Source organism: Xiphophorus hellerii, chromosome 3 (assembly GCF_003331165.1).
Source record: "Xiphophorus hellerii strain 12219 chromosome 3, Xiphophorus_hellerii-4.1, whole genome shotgun sequence".
Lineage (NCBI taxonomy): Eukaryota > Metazoa > Chordata > Actinopteri > Cyprinodontiformes > Poeciliidae > Xiphophorus > Xiphophorus hellerii.
Genome location: NC_045674.1, coordinates 21,398,321 through 21,410,896, shown reverse-complemented (window position 1 = coordinate 21,410,896; position 12,576 = coordinate 21,398,321). Strand labels below are relative to the sequence as shown.

Sequence of the window (12,576 nt, the reverse complement as noted above, 5' to 3'; positions counted from 1 at the left end):
TTCCAATACATCAGAAGTGATCAGATAAGAACTGAATCCATTATAAAGGAACATGGGAAGAAAATAAAGCTGTCTTTTAGAGTCAACTTCCAATAAAGACAGTTCCTCCTCTCTTTTGCTGTTTGGAAGAAGGACTGTTAAAACCTTCGAAGAGTACCCTGGAGAAGTTTTAAAGAAAGCCGTATGTGTGTCCAGCTTTTGTAGAGTTTTTACATCAGCCAGAGCTGAGGTCCAGGAGACTCGCACTGTGTCCAGCACACTGCAGAAGTCCCTGGAAAAGGAGCCTAAGTCCACAGAGCCAGTCAGCGATTCTTCCAGATATTGATCCTTCTCTTGGACCAGTCCCTGGATATCATGTCTGAATCTGAGTGAGTCTGATCAACTCTCAAAAATAAGGTCAGAGCTTAAGTGATTTGCATCTTGTGCAGAGTTGAAAGAATCCTTCATGCTTGCCCATCTCCTCTTTCTCTATTTCTCTTCCCTTTTTCCCCCCACTATTATCCTCTTGCTGTCACCAATGTTCATTTTGTTGTGCAAAGACCAAAGTCCTTGGTATAACTTAAGGTTTTGCCTGAGTACATGGTCAAGTTTTATGACTCTCTGTTCCAAAGTGGTGGGCAGGTCTGAAACTCTCTCTCCTTTTGTTTACTCCTCCTCATGTCTCTCGTGTGATACTGTCTTTAGTAGCATCGTGGCTCTGCTGACCTTTCTCTTTCTTTCTTTTTTGTTTAATTAATCAATTTCTGTTGAAATTATTATTCAGTATTCTATTTCATTTTATCATAGCTCGTTCATTAATCTGATTTGATCCCCATTTTATCATTCAGTATATACACATTACTTTTTTTCTTTTCCATCAGAAAAGTTTGCATGTTGATAGTTAGAGAAAGAAGCTTGTTAATAAATCCACAGACTTAATAATTGTGCCAGTGATCATTCCTTGTCTGAAGAGTTTCTTCTGTCCGGTGGTCGGAATTCATTCCTTCACGAGAGACTGAAACGCTTAACTTGTGATTCCACAGATTCTAGATGGTGCCCCAATGCAAATGAACAAACCTGAACATCCAAGATGATACATGAATGTGAGCTGTGACAAGAAGGTCTGCCATTTGTTTGTTTGTTTGTTTGCTTGTTTGTTTGTTTGTTTGTTTGTTTGTTTGTATCTCCATTAGCCATTGCCGTAACAATGGCTACTCTTCCTGAGGTCCACATCATAAAAACATTTATTGCAAAAAAGCACTTACACACACTGTAACTCTGTAGAAACATAGCACATTAATTCGTAAATGCATAATTATCACACTTTACATAATAAAATAATTAAGTTATGATTGAAACATAACATATTTCATGATTATAACACTACATAGCAAAAATAGTTAAGCAGGGCTCTTATAAAAACTCTAGCATTTGTTACATTCACAACAGATGAAGGGAATAAGTTCCATGTTTTCATTCCTCTAAAAATAACAGTCTTTCGTCCAGCATTCCTGTTACATGGTGGAATAGTAAAACAAACTTTTAAAGCATGTCTTGTATTAAAATTGTGTAAAGTTTGGCTAATTAAACATTGAATATTTAAAACAATTGGTATCTCAGAAACTACAATATTTCTAAAAAAGCCTAAGAGGGTAATTTCCCCCTGCTCTGTGAGCATGGAGGAGAAACCAGGAGAGGTGGAAGTGGATGTAGGAGGGCAACAACCCAGCAGCAGGACAGTTACTTCCTCCTTTATGCAAAGAAGAGCAGGAAGAGCAGGAACAGTCCTGCACAATGAAATCCAGCAGGACACTAATGTGCATGTTTCTGCTCAAAATGTATCTAAAAAACCCATAAAAGGGCTTGAGGCATCAACGATGAAAGGGGAACATGTTCAATCTCTGTCTGCCAACTGCTGTGAATGTGTCTGATGACAAATTTATAATCAAAACTTCATGCGAATCATTTGCATATATTTGGTGATGGACGTTACCATCCTGTAACATACCTGTTGAGTTTTGGTGCTATATACATAAACCCAATTGAATCTGAGTTTTAACTTTATGGTTTGACCCACTAGCTTCTTTGTTGTCAGAGTATGGATGGTATGGTTGTTTTATTAATAAAACGGAAAGATCTGATTCATTTCCTCTTCCAGTTTGTGTCCGCAGGCTGTCCTTTTTTTTTTTTATCTCTTCAAAGAAGGATACTGGTCACTTACGGTCCCCAGGGGAATCTCCTGCATGCTTCTGTGCTTCTGGTGAAAGTGAAAGAAACACTGACAGACCATGGTCAACGGGAGATTTTCATTGAAGTAAAAGATTGCATCGACTTCTCGGAAGGTATCCGCATCCTTGGGGGGGGAATTCGGAACAAGCCTCTGCTCCAGCCCAGAAGAAGAACCACGCTATTCTGTTTATCTTGCACAATCTTTGTTCAGACACAAAGATAATGCACAGCACTAGCTGTCATTTAATTATATCTGTTTTGCATCAATGATACATCATCTAATTAAGTTCTGCTAACGTTCAAATGGATGTCTATGCGTATATCAGTAATTTCTTGTGAAAATCTTAATTAGTCAAGAACAAAATAGGCTAAAGTAAAATAGGCAAAACCAAATTGATAATTTGGCAAGTAGGTAGAGGATGAGTTTACATATGACTCTTCTAAGTGCTATTAGACACACATTTCTAACATTTTTTCAGGTGAATTTACAAAAGGTATGGAAGTTTCTGTTATTATAAAAGGTGGATTTAAGACTGTTTAGTAAAGAAATGGGTAGATTTGATTACATTTTTCATATTCCCTACACTGATCTTAAATATAAAAATAAAATTTTGTGAAAGAATAATGAAGTATTTTTATAATCAGAACATTTTGAAAAAATCATTGCCAGGTAGTTAAGCATAGAATATCACAAAATGTCAAGCAAAGCATAAAATTAGTCTATTCAGCCATTTAACTCTGACACTGTATTTCAGCAGTATAGTGCTCCATGAAAACAGGAACAGATGACACGTGTATCCGTCTGAGTCACAAATCACTCACATACTCAAACAGCGACTTTTCAAGTTCAGCAAATTACTCTACTATTCACACCTCTGAGTCACTGACGGGTTCTTCAAAGAGCAGCGGGGAATTATTAACCTCGTTTTCACCAGTGAGCAGAAAATTATTATTCAGGTTTTTCAAATGTTACAAAGTGGAGTAAAATTACATGTAGTCATGCAAAATGTCAGAGAAGAGACATTTCCGGAAAGCTGGGGAAGCAGGAGTTTTTCAAGTTGTGCAAAAAAGTATATTTTCTTTAAACCTTTTGCTACATCTTTAAACAACTTCAGCAACTTCCAAACCATTTAGCCATGTGTTAAAAAAAAAGGTCGTAGCTATTGAATTTAAAGAGCGGTGTTCATTTTTACTTACTGTAATTCAAATGTAAATATGAAATGTACTGACAATGGGAATGCCAGTCAATTCATATCATGCAATAAGATACTTTCACCTTTTGTTTTAAGGAAGTGGCTAGCAATGAGGCTGGAAAGAGCATGTTGAGAAGAGATGAGGCCGCTGTCTGTGTGTTATCTATTGCATTATTTAAAAGCTCTGTAAAGGTGAATTAATCAGATAAAAATAATAATTTCTGTCTAGGTTTATTTAGCAGGCAATGCATTCAGCATACATCAGTTTGTAGCCAAGCTAATTTAACTTAAGTCTGAGTCTTTAACATCACCACCACATTGATTGTCATTATATTTTATTTGCTTTCCTTGTTTTCATGAAAATGGGAGAAACATGTTTTTACTAGAACTATAGCATGATTCGTTGCTACATGTAATCATTTGGTGCCCATTGAAATGAAAGTAAATCAGCTTTTTTAAATGCTGATTTTCTGCTACTTAATCACACGTAGCAGTCGTTGTTGTCGTCGATCTTAGCAACTTGATTTACATCTCTGTGCATGTGCTTTCCATCACATGGAACCAGATTGACCTTTCGACGTAAGCTGATCAAAAGATTACACCACAAAAAAACCACCTACGCAATCACTTCCTTATAAAAGTCACTGAATCTGCTCCCGATGTCAAATCCACTTTAAAGAAGTGAAGACATCATGAGCATGGTGAGTGTCTGAATGATAGCTTTAATGATGAATGAAACTCAAATATTTTACTTGAACTGATGCCAAATTAGAGTTCATTTGTTTTTTTTCCAAACCTGAACAAACATGACGGAGCATTTTAAATGACAAAGGGCTGGTTACTCGTGTGTTTATTTAACTGATTGAGAGATACAGCATGTACTTTTCAAAAAACTTCAAGATGACATTTTAGAGGATGGCTGTGAGACCTGCAGTACATTATGTTTAGAAGAAAATGGAAAATGGCATTACCAGAGTCCAAAATGAACAGGATTAGAAATGAGTCTGTCATTTCTCATCCTTTAATATTTCTCTCCACAGCTCTCCCTGTCAGTCCTGCTCCTGCTCCCTGGCATTCTCTTCTGCACCCCAGAGGTTCCCACCTATGAACACCAAGACCGTATAACAGGTGAAATTCTCCAGTGCAAAAAATGCGAACCGGGAACTTACCGCACCGCTCACTGCACTGCAGGCAAGGATACACGGTGCGCACCATGTCAGCCTGGCCACTACACGGAGCTGTGGAACTACCTTAACAGGTGTCTGTACTGCAACAACTTCTGCTCACAAAACCAGGAAGTGGAGACTGAGTGCTCTAAACTCAGCAACAGAGTCTGTCGTTGCAAAGCAGGGTTTTACATGATGGAGGACTTCTGTGTCAGACACACAGAATGTGGCCCTGGACATGGAGTTCAGGCTATAGGTAACACTAGCTTTATTACACATAGTCAGGTATTAATATGAAAGATTTGATTATGTCTACATTATACAGAAACCTTTATGAGATCTTTAATTTCACAACTGCTCCTAACTCAATGTAATGGCAAATTTATTTTTCTGTCGTAGGTACACCAACAAAGAACACAGTGTGTGAAAAATGTCAGAAAGGATATTTTTCCAGCTCTTCTTCTGCCTCGAATCAGTGTGTAAAACATCAGGCCTGCTTAGGAGAACAAGTCATCCTCTTCCAAGGCTCAGCGTTCCACGACACAGTCTGTGGCACCTGTCAAAGTCTTGCAAATGGAGGTATGGAACTTGAGTCTGGAATTTCATATGACTCAAATATTTAATGAAATTCACAAAGTAGGTTAGTAAGTTTTGGTAAGGCGAAACATTTAGACTTTAATTGAAACATCTGGTATTCTCATCTACAGGTGATGACCTCAGAGCAGTCCTGTCTGCATCATTTACTGGGAGCAGGATACCAAGAAGAGATTTAAAAAGACTTATTCACAAGTGAGATCACACTTAAACTTTTCTGCAATAACATTGTTCATCCATTATTTGTTCATTTCTTTAATGCTTAAAACATCTTTTTTTTGTTTCCTACAACAGGATCATTCATAAGAATCAAGAGGATGATTGCACCGGAGACTCAGCTCTACCAAAGCAGAGAGGCCCTCTTGTAGATGTGATCAGAGCGTGGCTGGCCCAGGCTTCTGCAGAGCAGCTGAAAATGCTGGCTAAATCCATGAGGGATTCCCAGTTTAGCTCCATAGGAACTAAACTAGAAAGCATCCTTGATGAAATTAAGCAGCGGAATCCTACCTGCAGTCTATAAAATCTGTGTGGGGAGCCTGTGCTGAACTTAAACGTCCTTTCTCATAGTGTTTGTTTACTGAACATATTTTTTACAGAACGCTTTTAATTTTGCAATCATGTGCAGCATTACTGGGAGTAACAGACGTTATCAGTATTACTAAATGTTCTTCATGACTCTATAGGCTGGAAAAAAAACTGTTCAATCTTTGTTTTAGTTTCCTGTACGATGGGCCAGGTTCCCATTCATAAGAGCATAATGACGTATTATTTTGAATATCCCGGTGAAGTACTGAACTATATTTGTGTCAAAAATAAGCTTTAGAATATTATGAAAAGAATGTAAAACATTTTGTAAACTACATGAAGTCAAACTGAATTAATAAACTGTTCTCGTACGGCAACAAAAATAAAGTTCAAGTTGTATTAAGTAACTCAGGAAAGTCATGTGACCATATTTATATTTTTTCTTTTTATGTCTCCTATAATGATTTTATTATTATTATATTTAAAACTTCTTTGATAGAAATCAACTTCAGCCCAGGAATGATACAGTATGCTTGAGATCAACTCACCTAAGACTGCAGCCTATTTCCATTGCCTTCTACAGGCTTGTTCATGATTTTCTAAAAGAACTCTTTACTGTCAGAAAATATTTTGAAACTACCTCTGAACAGAAAGCAAACACTTAAACTGTATTGTTGTTCTAAATCTTTAGAAAAGACAAGACATTTAATGTAAACGATTGGGAGAGGTTAATAACGCTGGTAAACCAGAGATGCTGTAAATGATGTTTTACAGTAATATCTGCCAGCTTGTCATGTTCTTAATAATTTTTACATGATAATAATGTTCAGGGTCTGTTCTAGATCTTCTTCAGTGCAAACTGTTTCTGTTTCTACTTAATGAAACATAACTTTCAACAAGAGTTCCTACGTAAGTTTATGCACATCTCAAAATATTAACTTCCCTTTACGCAAGAAATTTGACCTTTCTCATGTAAATATTGTGACTCATTTGATAACAGGAAAACACCCATATATTCAGATGAGTTCCTTGTCTGACTGGAAATACAATCTGATCGCAGAACTTCCACCATCAAAACTCAGCAACATAAGTGAAAACATAATGAGTCCGATAGTTATGTACATTAGGGCTTTAGGAATGAATGAAACTCTATCTATTCATATTTCAATTCACAGTCTAACAATGTTTCTGTTTTTGAACCTGAATTAGATTTATGGTGACATTTCACTATGGAGTTATTTGCATTTTTCAACAATGAGCATCAGTCAGGGTAGAAGCTAAATGACAGGTTTGATCAAATCACAGGAAACTCACTGTTTCCCTATAAAGATATCAGTTTTACTTCAGATAACAGCAGCACATATCAATGTAGTGTCTGTAGAATGAAAATGCAGTTGAAATGAAATTATTCTAAACACATTTCTTATTTACATTCAAATGTCCTGCCTGATTATCCTTGCAGAGTGTTTTTTATCTCCAGTGGTCATTATAGGGAGCACGCTGCTTGTCTGTTGTTGGCAGAAACAACCATGAAGTTAAGGGAAACCCAAATTAATCTAAAATATGAAATGTGGGAGGACACTGGAGTACTCAGAGAAAAAAACAAACACAGGAAGAATGTGTAAACTCCATACATAAAGGCCCTGGCCTGAATTTTAAAGCCAGAACCTTGTTGCTGCAGGGGAACTGAGCATTTAGCTGCAACACAATGCAGCCCATTTCTTTTTCACAGATGAAGAAAATAAAAATCAACTCAAGCTTAGTTCCAATTTGGTGCAGATATTTCCATGGAGAGGTATATTGACAATAAAACAAGTCATGAGTATTTCCAAAATGTTCACTTTTATGTAATAAAAATAAGACATAAAGGAGTCAGATACTTTTACTTGTTGAAGTTGACATGATTTTCCCAGATTGACTCATTTTTATCTATAGATAAAAAGAGGAATAAGACATCCATCCATCCATCCATCCATCCATCCATCCATCCATCCATCCATCCATCCATCCATCCATCCATCCATCCCTGCTTAACCTTACAGGATTGCTGTCCATATATCTAGTGGTAGAATAAAAAAAATATTTAACTATAATTTAATCCAGGTAAAGCACCAAAATGAAGTTTACGTTATTTTCACCAGCGCAGCTCTTAGGTCTTCATGTGTAATCGCAATACGTGGACACAAGGTGGCGCTGTTTCACTTCTCTACGGCTACCGGAAGTATATGCTTCGAGAATTTGGTATTTTCATCATTCACCAATCATTGTGAAAGTTGAATGCCAGGTTTGGTTTGATCAAGGAAAATCAACAATTTAAACGAAGGTATCATCATTTAAAAAAAACTTTCAGCAGGATTTTGGTAGGCATGATTTCTGATCCAGTCCAATTTCCTACTCATGCGTCCCAAAATCAGAAAACCATGCAGTGTTTGTGAAAGTCTACATTTTATCCACATAATGAACCCTACTCAACGTGATTTACCTAAACTAGAGTAATGTAGATGATAAAATATTATCACAAATGTTATTCATGCCAATAAGACTCAACAACTTTGTCTGTCATCAATTCAGGCACAATATGTTTTGATCTAAATAGTTTTGTCAGCCTAATTGTGACATGCAAGAGAAAAGTTGTATTTTTTATTTTTTGGAAGTGTTATATCTGACCTAAAACTAACACAACCAACGAGCAACAGCACATCATGCAGTCAAAACATGGTGGCCATAGTGTGAGGATTTGAGACTGATCTGCTTCCTCAACACCTGGACAAATGGAGTTTTTTCTGACATTTTTGACTTGCAAGAAATTTTTAGAAAATTTCTGAGATTAATCTAAAACTTTCTGAGTTTTTTGACGGTTTTTTGGGGGGGTTTTTTGGTGGAAATCTACTTCTTTTTAAGCAACAATGGCTGTGATTAGCCGTCGTGGAGAACCCTATGTTTGTATACTTTCGGAATATGCAGTAATTCCCTAAAATAATATTTTACGGATTTACTGCCTGGGGGTCAGTAAGCTTACATAACCGCTAGGAGTCACTGTTTCACAGAATCCACCTATGTAGACGTCTCATTAATAACAGTCTGTCACCACCATCTTCGACGCCCCCTTCTGCCACGCCGTGACGCCCCAGCATCGCATCGGCTCCCGGCTGTGGCATCACCGAGCGGGGAGGGGCTCCGTTCAGTACTACTGGTTTGCACTGTAATACCGACGGCTTTCCGATAGGGCCAGGGACGAAAAGATGTTTCAGAACAGTGGTCCTTTCATGTACCCGAGGCTCCGGGCTTTGATTTGATTTTAAACAATACCTCGTTTTGTTTTTCCTGCCTTTGTTCTTATTATAAGTCCTCGGGACCGAGGGAATTTTACCAACCGAGAGGAGATGCGTCCACCAAAACGCGGATACATTGTCCGGACAGGAGCGGAGGAGAGGAGCATGTAACCGGGAGAACCGCACTATCACCACCTGACACTTCTCTTCCACTCTCCTCATTATTCCCCTCCAAATTAAGGGCTTCTCCATGTGTTGACTCAGTTCTCGGCGCTGTTTGGGAATATTTCTCTCCAGAGAAAATGAGCGAAGAATCGTCTGATGTTCCTAAAGAGCTTCTGGGTAAGAACAGACAGTGATTTGTAACCATGTGTCCCTCCTGCAAACAATCACTGATCCTGCTGCTTTATCCCACTCTGATCATTCGCTCCATGTGGGTTTAGAGTGAGTGGCTATTCATTATCTTATTTAAAGTTGCGTTATTATCTTCTTAAATATGCAAAAAAATTTCCTCCACTGACAACAGTTTCCTTTTTATTATTGTAGGGTTTGCAAACCATTATCCTTCTAAATATATGCACTTTATGCAGAGTTTATCATGTGAAGGTGGTCCAGCTGCACTGAACCTTGAAGCTGTTTATCCATGGAGCTTTGCCACAGAGCTCACACGCTCATAATGTGGACTATATTAGGAGGAGAAACCAAATAGTTTAGATGTGAGTGGTCTGTCTGTCTGGGCTGTGCACATTACTCACAGGATCATTTTCCTCATATGGAAAGTCTGGGCCGATCTTCCATCTCTGACCTGCAGTTTTAGCATTCATAGCAGCCTCATTATTTCTGCTTTCTTGTGCTTCTTCACTTATTTGTCTTTATTATAACATCAGAGTCCTGTAGCTCTTTGGCTGTAGATCAAGGTTTCTTTGTTTGGGAGAGTAATTCAGTGTCTGACTCCTCAGTGTAATATTGAGCTGTTTCTCAGGGTTCATTTCTTACAAGCCCAAGATGCTTTTGGCCTATTTCACAGTCGTGAAAACCCTTAGGTCACAGGTGTCAAACTCCAGTCCTGGAGGGCCACTGCCCTGCAACTTTTAGATGTGCTTCTGCTGCACCACACCTGAATAGAATAATTAGGTCGTTAGCAGGACTCTGGAGAACTTATCTACACAAGATCTAGGTAATTAAGCCATTTCATTTCAGTGTTTTGTACCTATGGCACATCTAAAAACTGCAGGAGAGTGGCTCTTGAGGACTGGAGTATGACACTCCTGCCTTAGGCGGTGTAGAATATTATTAAGATTTCTTTCTTTCTCACTGCTATCTGTTCTGTTGGTTTAACTTTATTCACTCCCCCAAACTGACAGCTGAGCCAAAGTTATGCAACAACTGCCATGATAATTTTTTTAAAACCCTGCAGAAAGGAGGACCAAAGACAGAAGAAGAATTCAGAATGATCTTTAAATCTGAACATTGAGAATATAAGGATGTAGTCTTCTCCTCAGGTTTCCCTCTTGACTAAGACAGAAACAACAACCACAAATTATATTAAAATTACAATCGTTATCATAGTTTAAGAGTGCGGTGGCACAATTGTAATTTAAGTAAAATGCAGCAAAAATCTGCATGCAAATAAGAAAAATTGTTTAATAGGCTATCGTTGCCCCTGATGACCAAACCTCTCAGAGATGCTAGAAATCACAACGAGATAAAGGAAAGAGAAAAGTGAAGAAAATCAGCTTATTGACAATAATATCACAATTGCTTGGAGTCGAGGGAAAAACAAAGCAGAGGAACTTTAAATTTCTGACACAAAGGGAAGCTTGTTGTTGTTACTACAGAAGGGTCCCATTCTTCTAGTGTCTGCCATGTGATTGGCAATGGAACAGGTGAGTGTAGACTGGATCAATTTCTGGTTGTGATATTTTTTTCTATAGAAAAAGTTTTAATTACCTTTTATACAAATTCATCAAACATTTGATGAATTTGTATATTGCAGCTAATATTAGGTGCAAATATTAGTTGCACTTAATATTTGCAACTTTGACTTTTATCGTTGGAATTTCTTGAAACCCTTGTTGATTTATTGACCCCATTTTTTACTTGTTGCATAGGAAATCTAGCAGGTCATGACTCTCAAGTCATGAGGTGTTGACTGGAGAACTAGACCCGGTCATTGTTTCTAACCATGCTGCCTGTGATTTAACATCACGCATTATCCTTCTTGGCATGCATCCCAAAGAAGAAAATTCTTCACGATGCTGTTGACTGAATTAAATTGATGATTTCAGCTAAGTTACACCAGAACTTTCTATATCCTCTTAGACATCTTTCATAACTAGTTCTTAGGCCTATTAACTTTTATCTTAAAGCTTTCAGAATAAACACAATATCTATATATATCTAACAGAGATAATCGGGACACTTTTGTATCATCTCAGCAGTGAAGAATCAATTTGATCTCAGTATGTGGGTTTTCTCACATGGCCTGCTTCAAAGAATATATATGCACTTATTATGGAGACAAGTTTCTGTAAGATGGATGTGAGGAATAGCGATGATCAAGCAAAGTTTACATATGTCAGAACACAGATTTCTTGTTTTTCAACCCAATTTGTCTCTATATAAAGATATAGTCACCTCTCTCCTTGTGAAATACTTTCATTACCGTTTTTTGGTTCAATTTCACAACTCACAACCATTTCCGAAGACGAGCATATAGATTTAGAAACCACTTACACAGAAGCTGTCTGGCAACATAATATAGGGCTGATGATCTAAAAAAAATAGACCAGCATGTTATGAGTCAACCAGGTGATGACAAACAAATCCACAGCAAAATTTAAAGCACTTATACCCTCACTTGCTTCATTTTACGTCAGTGTCCTTGATTCAGGAATAAGGAGGAGAAGCTGGGCATAACGAACACCAGAGGCACTATTTTCAAAACTTTTTTGATTATACCAAAGACTATTGTGAAAATATTCTGTGAAATGACAATACAAAATTTAACCAATTGTGGATAATATGTCGCCAGTGACAACGAGCAGAAAACTAACGCAGCATTTCAGAAAGAAAGTCATACTGACATTCAAACATGGTGGTGGCTGTGTGATGGCCTGGGAATGGTTTGTTGTTTCAGGACTTGAGCTACTTGTCATAATTGAGAGCACCATGAATTTTGCTCTTTACCAGAAAATCATGAAGTTAACTTCAGTTATGCAGCAGAATAACGGTCCTCTGGATGATTCAAAGAACATTTATTTGTGTCTGAATAGTTTATCCAGACTCTACAAGTGACCTTGGTGTCATATTTCATTAAGATTTTGTTTTGAAGTTAATTGACAGAACAACCACATTTGACAAACCACTAGATACCTTCTGCATGTGATCCCAAGATGGCTAGACTCGTGAACTCAGAAAGGCCTAATATTTGGATAAAACATTTTTAAAAAACCCTCACCTCTATGTGTTTTACTTTGTGCTTGTGCGGTGGCAATTCTGCTGAGGATTAGGATGCACATTTGATGTTTATTTTTGAAAGCTTCAGGCTGGCAGATAAACCATTCTTGCCTTCTACCTAATTATTAGTGTTGCTTTGATCTGATGATGGTGGGAGGA

The 12,576-nt window shown here is 37.6% G+C and overlaps 2 protein-coding genes across 5 annotated transcripts in view; both read left to right on the top strand.

Annotated features, from left to right (window-relative positions):
* The first annotated feature begins 4,029 nt into the window (after nucleotides 1–4,029).
* On the top strand, nucleotides 4,030–6,093 carry LOC116715238 (tumor necrosis factor receptor superfamily member 6B-like). The gene is made up of 5 exons (XM_032555872.1): nucleotides 4,030–4,102; nucleotides 4,442–4,823; nucleotides 4,967–5,146; nucleotides 5,275–5,356; nucleotides 5,456–6,093. Exons 1-5 carry the CDS (start codon nucleotides 4,094–4,096, stop codon nucleotides 5,679–5,681), a joined length of 879 nt encoding a protein of 292 aa, XP_032411763.1. The 5' UTR covers nucleotides 4,030–4,093; the 3' UTR covers nucleotides 5,682–6,093.
* Nucleotides 6,094–8,862: 2,769 nt separating this feature from the next.
* LOC116717368 (F-actin-uncapping protein LRRC16A) overlaps nucleotides 8,863–12,576 on the top strand; it is a 53,535-nt gene continuing 49,821 nt past the window's right edge. For all 4 annotated transcript variants that reach the window (XM_032558705.1, XM_032558703.1, XM_032558704.1 and 1 more), the window contains exon 1: nucleotides 8,863–9,300. In XM_032558705.1, the coding sequence (XP_032414596.1) occupies nucleotides 9,261–9,300 (40 nt within the window). In that variant the 5' untranslated portion in view covers nucleotides 8,863–9,260. The remainder of the gene's footprint in view (nucleotides 9,301–12,576) is intronic.